This window comes from Thunnus thynnus, chromosome 19, assembly GCF_963924715.1.
Source record: "Thunnus thynnus chromosome 19, fThuThy2.1, whole genome shotgun sequence".
Taxonomy (NCBI): Eukaryota; Metazoa; Chordata; class Actinopteri; order Scombriformes; family Scombridae; genus Thunnus; species Thunnus thynnus.
The window spans coordinates 6,233,634-6,240,263 of record NC_089535.1 but is presented as its reverse complement, the minus strand read 5'-3'; the positions used below and the strand labels follow the sequence as shown (position 1 = coordinate 6,240,263).

The 6,630-nt window shown below is 37.5% G+C and overlaps 1 protein-coding gene across 1 annotated transcript; it reads right to left on the bottom strand.

Annotated features, from left to right (window-relative positions):
* Positions 1–796: 796 nt before the first annotated feature.
* LOC137170735 (proteinase-activated receptor 1-like) lies at positions 797–5,330 on the bottom strand. The gene is made up of 2 exons (XM_067574290.1): positions 5,101–5,330; positions 797–3,966 (listed from the first exon to the last, which is right to left on the bottom strand). The coding sequence occupies exons 1-2, from the start codon at positions 5,198–5,200 to the stop codon at positions 2,711–2,713; spliced, it is 1,356 nt and encodes a 451-aa protein (XP_067430391.1). The 5' UTR covers positions 5,201–5,330; the 3' UTR covers positions 797–2,710.
* Positions 5,331–6,630: the final 1,300 nt, after the last annotated feature.

Sequence of the window (6,630 nt, the reverse complement as noted above, 5' to 3'; positions counted from 1 at the left end):
AGGTGTTGGAGGTTTGAAAGTACTCCAAGATGGCCTTCTAATAGGTCATCACTGGAGGTGGCCCACTCTGACGGTCGAGGGCATTGCCTGGTTTTATAGGGCAATGTCGATGCCCTGGCCCTAACAGTTTAGCCAGTTAAACACCTATAATAAACCTGTCAACCTGATTCTGTACTGAAATTATACCTCTATCACATGTGCAGCAGGTTGATCTCAATTATTAAATCTAAACCTTTCAGATTCTATTAATTAATATATATTGCAAGTTCATCCTTAGCAAATTTCATTATAAATTTGTAATCCAAATAAATTTAAATCTCATGTCAGCCATATCCCAGGGGGGCGCCCTCTTACCTGGAAGGAGATACTAGAAGACCTCAGAGATGAGCACAAGTCAGGAACTTTGGTTGGAGTGTACAAAAATACAAACCAGCTTTATTTGGGTTTTGTTTTTTTTTTCAAAAATAAGTAATGCAAAATTCAAAAAGTAAAATACAAAAGCGTGAATAAAAACTTAAAGATGCAAAACAGGCAAACTTGCAAAAGGACCTCAAGTGACGAACCCAAAAGGGAAGCCCAAAAAGAGACCCTGAGTCTCTCTTGGCTTTTCTTTTTATATCAATACATCTCCCCCTTCTTACATTCCTACATCCATATACAGTGCTGCTTGAAAGTTTGTGAATCCTTTAGAATTTTCTGTATTTCTGCATAAATATGACCTATAACATGATCAGATATTTACATAAGTCCCAAAACTAGATAAAGTGAACCCAATTAAACAAATGAGACAAAAAAATTAACTTTTTTGTTTATTTATTGAAGAAAAATATGCAATCTTACATATTTGTGGGAGCCAAAAGTATATGAACCCTTGCTTTTAGTGTTGCTCATCAAACATAATGCTTCTCATTTAAGCAGAAAAGTTTGATTTTGGTCTCATCCATCCACAGAATATTTTTCCAATCAACTTGTGGCTTATCCACATGGTCTTGAGCAAACCGTAGATGGCAGCAATGTTCATTTTGGAGAGAAGTGGCTTTTTTCCTTGCAATTCTGCCATGCTCACCATTAATGTTCAATGTTCTCCTGATGGTGGACTCGTGAACATTGACTGTAGCCACTGCAAGAGAGGCCTTTAGTTTCCTAGACTTTACCCTGGGGTCCGTTGTGGCCTCCCAGTATTTTACACGCCTGCTCTTGGTGTGATTTTTGTTGTTCGACCACTCCTGGGGAGGGTAACAATGGTATTGGATGTCTTCAATTTGTACACGTAATACAATTCCTTAGAATTTTCTGTATTTCTGCATAAATGAGAAATACAGAGGATGGAGGACCTGTCAGAGTTGATATTCGGTGGTGCAAATTTCTTTGAAGATTTCTATAAACAAATATGCAATTAATCAAATCAAATTATTTGAGTCAAATCAAAGACTAAAATAACATGGGGGCTTTTGGGGCCACCTGGGGGTCTGGTCAGTTGCTGCTCTGCCAGGTTGGTAATCCAGCCTGACTTATGAATATTAGAAACATTATTACTGATGCAGTAACCTGTAAGCAGCATTTTATTGCTTTCAAAATGGAGCAAATTTTAACAAGGTTATACATTGTTGGGTCGGTTTTACATTTTAGTGTTCATGTGAAAAGAAGCTCTAGCTGTGAAATAAATGTGGTGGAGTAAAAAGTGTCCACCACATTAACATACATGAGGGGGGCAAAATATTTGCAACAATTCTCAATATAATGCGCTTCAGTACACCACCACCATCCACTATGACATCAATAATAAACAAAAAGTAGAAGTATCATCTTTCTCATAATGTCAACAAAAACTGAAAATGTATAAGCCTCGTAAAAAAAAAAAGTAGAATTTATGTCAGAGCTGTTGTATTGGATTGCATTTAATTGCACAGGTGTTCCTACTAAAGTGCTCAGTGAGTATACATATAGGATGTACTGCATATTTCTCACCAGCAGGGGGAAGCATAAAACAAACTATGCCAAGGAGGGCTGTTTGTTGATCACATAAGTGTTGCTTCTTGGTTGTCTTTCAATATCACAATGATACTCAAACATATTTAGACAAAAGGTTGTTTTGTTTTAAAAGTGATGTATATTTAAAGAAATTACAAAGTAAGACACAACTGAAAGCTTTTCATAGGTGAAACATAAGTGCAATAAAATACGCTTTTCAGTAAATATACATATATATATATACACACACATACACACATACATACATACATACATACAGGAAAATATTGACAAAATACCAAGTTCTTGTATTCATTTCAATATTCACTTGCAGCTTATAAACTCTTAAGCTCTTACATATACAGTGCAAACATAACAGTATTTCATAGTATCAAATGTTCAGCTGAGTTGTTTTTATCTAATCTCAAACTTCCTTCCCTATTTTTTTTAACTTCATTATTCACGCAAATGAGCATGTCTGTCATTTCACAGTTTGTTCTATGAAAGCAAGACTTCTCAGTCTAAACATTTAATTACATTTTTAACACTTTCTGTTGGTATCATAGGTTCAGCTATCCTCCCTTTATACTAATCGTGACAGAAAAACATAAAGGCTAGACCCTACAGGCTTTGTGCTCTTTATTTGCTGTTACTTCAACTTCATGATAAAAATATTTCTATTGTTTCAGTTAAGTCAGCTGAGTCACTTTGATTCGTTCTCGCTCAGTGTGACAGTCTATCAGACCAGTAGTTTCTTGTATTGGCTGTTGAGGCTCGCTTGGAAAGAGTCCACTTTGGTAGTCGATGTGTTTGTCTTTGAACTTTCGCTGCGGCTGGATTTCAGAATAGTTCTGGCACTGGATCTGCATGAACCAGATGATGAATGACTGCTGCTGCCCTCTGTAATCTTCTGACACCTCAGCACCTTGGACAGTTGTCTCTGGCATTGGGATGATCCAAAGTAGTAGACCAGGGGATCCAGAAGGCAGTTCAGACTACCCAAACACAGGAAAACCAGATAGACCGCGTAGGAGCCATCAGGGGCCTCTCGGCTCTCTTCCATTCCCTCGTTGAATTGCAGGTAATGCGCTAGCAGTAGGCAGTTTGTGGGCGTGAAACACAACACAAACATCACCAGCACCGTTAAAGCCATCACCACTGCTCTCGTCCGTCTGCGTGAGCGTCCTGGAACCCCACGTGGGACTACGGTCAGCGACCAGATCACCCGAGCGTAGGACACCACTGTGATGAGCAGAGGCAGGAAGAAGAGGATGCAGCAGAGAGTGACGAAGTAGATCTTGTAATTCCAGATTAGCTCATGTGGTTGCTGGACATCATGGCAGGTGGTGATGTTCAACTCTCTCAGGTAAAAAGTCTGGTCGGAAAGCACGAGGGGCACTGAGCCAGCGAAGGATAATATCCACATGGTGACACAGGCTATGACTGAGTTCTGGGGCTTCCTCCAAGCCAGGGAGTCAATGGGGTAGACTACAGCAAGAAGCCGGTCCACACTGATGCAAGTTATGAGCAGAACAGAGCAATACATGTTCCAGTAAAAAGCTGCAGTGACCACGCGGCACATGACCGGGCCGAATATCCAGTTGTTGCCGCCAAAGTGGTAGGAGATCTTGAAGGGGAGCAGCAAGGCAAAGAGCAAGTCAGCGCAGGCCAGGTTTAGCATATAGATCGCTGCTGGTTTCTTGGGCCGGATGCTCCAAGCGAAGGCTAGCACTGCACAGATGTTGATTGGCACGCTGATGAGGCAGACCAGCGTGTAGAAGGACGGTATGAGGACAGTGGACACAGAGCCTTTGAGAAACAGCAGCGCCTGCTCTGAGATTTCTTGCCTCCTGATAGAGGTTACATTACGAGCCCGAACACTTGTAGACTTATTGAATTCAGCAACATCATCATCTGAATAAAATTCAGTCAGGTCTATTGGTTCATCTGTGACGGTACTGGGAAAAACGACAAAGGTCCTCCCATACCCGCTGCCTGCACAGAGAAAAGAAAATGAGTCAGTAGGATCCAAGACACAGGAATAAATGATTTGTGTTTTTATTCATATAATGATTTATATTATAGAGCTGAAACAAATAACTAACTCATCGATTTAGAGATGAAACAGTTAAGTCAATTAACCACTATGTTGATTGACAGAAAAATAATAAAATAACTAATTTTATAATCTTTAAAAGCATTTTTCTTGTTTTGTTCGAGATTGTGAATATTTGCAGTTTTTTATTTTTCAGATTCTTCTATTATAATAGATTGTATATCTTATCTAAATATCTGACAAAACAAGCAATTTGAATACGTCAATCTGGGCCATGGAGATTTATGATGGACATTTTTTACTATTTTTCAACAGGTTATACACCTAATGATTCATTGATTATTAATTATTTAATATACATTAGTTGCAGCCCTAAATCGATAAGTCAATCAAGAGTAAAATAAAAAAGTAATAAACTGTTTTGATACAAAATAGTGAAAAAATCTTCTGGTTCCAGCTTCTCAAAATGAGAAGTTTTTCAGTTTTTATGTGTTTTATATGTCTATAAACTTTGTTTTTGGGACTTTTGGTTGAACAAAACAAGACATTTGGACTCTGGGACATTTTTTCTCAGATTTTTTTTGCCTTTCACAGACTAAACAATGAATCGATATCCGTAAATTAAGCAATAATGAAAATAATAGTTAGTTGTAGCACTGTATATGTAGGGGGTATAAGAGTTTTCCAGACCCACAGTGACGTCATAAATTCAAAGACCCCAAAGATATTCAATTTTCAATAATATGTGACAAAGAAAAGCAACTAATCCTCAATCTGAGAAGCTGGAAACATACGATGTTTGTCTTTTTGTCTTTTTTTTTTTGCTTGAAAAATGACTGAGACAATAAATTTATTATCAAAATAGCTGCTGATTAATTTTCTGACGATAATATCATCAATCAACTAACCTTTTCAGCTCTATTATATGTAAATTATATCATACATTTTCTACTATAATCTATGAATGTACAAAACATTTGTAATAAAATACGTATGAAAGTGCAATTTAAAACTGTTTACTGCGTGAAACATCCACTTTATGCTACACTCAGTACAAAGTGAAGTTTTCTTACCGTTTCTTCCTGCAGCCGAGGCAGCGAGCGCACAAACCAGAACCAACAGCAAAGTTTTTGGAAAAACTGAAAACATATTGCTGCCGAAAAATGAAGCCATAAAAACAGGAGAGAGAAAACCTGTGTCAAATATGGTCCACACGCGTAGATACTGTCGCTGTTTCTCGTGTCGTTCTCAGGGTCTTTCTGCTGCGGATCACCACTCAGTGAATGTGAAAATGTTTGTTTCCGCCCAAAGTCCAGTGGGCCCGAAACGCCCCCGCCCTCCAATCAGCAGCCGACTTCACGCAGAGCAGAATTCCTTTCGTCTGATGTCACTTTTCCGTCACACAGCAGACACATCCAATCTGGCAATTAATTTATCAGCACTGAATGAACCATGACAGCAGTGTTTGGGAAGCTACTTTGAAAGCTGTGCAAGCTTCCAATAATTTCACACAAGAAGAAGAACTATACAGCAAAGCTACCCGACAGTGAAAAATCTAGTTTAGTCAACTAAAGCTACTCATAAAAAATAGTTCAAACTACGTAGTAAAACAAAAATATTAAATTGACAATACACGTTATGTGAAATTATAACAAAATATAATACAAAAAGTCACATGCCAGCAAAAAAAAGCCACTCAATTGAGTTTATTGCAAAAGTGCACACTTGTTCACAGGTCATACATAATCCAAATAAATAAATAAATAAATACCCCAGTATTCATGGGAAAGAGCAAAGCATGTCAGCTGTTTTTTTGTATACAATGTCTATCAGTCAGACACCTGCCTTTCAGATACCAGAGTCCAGGTGGATTACTCAGTTAGCCAGGTAACTACTAAAATAGCATGCAACAACTTCTCTGAACATCTATTAATAAATACCAATAATCAATACTTATGACTAATCAGTGACGCTGTCTGGGTGTGCCTTCACAGCAGTCAGGATGCAGGAAAAGGGGGGCAGGCTGATCAAAGGTAAATAAATAAATAATCATTCCTTTCCTTTTATGGTCCAAAACTGTTTGTAGTTTCAGTAGTTAACTACACAAAATGGCAAGAGTAATTTAATTACTTGAGTCACTGCAAATATGAATGTAGTTGAACTACCAGCAAGCTACTGCAAAATGTAGTTAAACTACTAGTTTAATTACATATACATATACTACTCCCCAAGAGGGCATGACAGTCACTTGTGTTAAAAATGAAGGGACCAAGTCCATTTTTCTCATTTGATGGTGTCACTTTTGAAAATTCATGGAATTCAGAAATTAACACGACAGACCTAATAGTAAACAGTAAATAATAACCATAGCAAAGTGAATCATTTAGTACATTATATCAACAATTTCAGTTTAATTTATTAGTTTTTGCACTCAAAATTTAGAAATGGTGCACAGCTGACATTGATTTAAGAATTAATTAATTCATTACGTTGTAATTTCTGAAAGTCAAATGTAACCATGCTGTTGTCCAATTTTACCACAAGGTAGATTAATCGTTATTTAACCTGAGTTAAACAAAAAAATCAAGGAAGAGAGTAAAGAT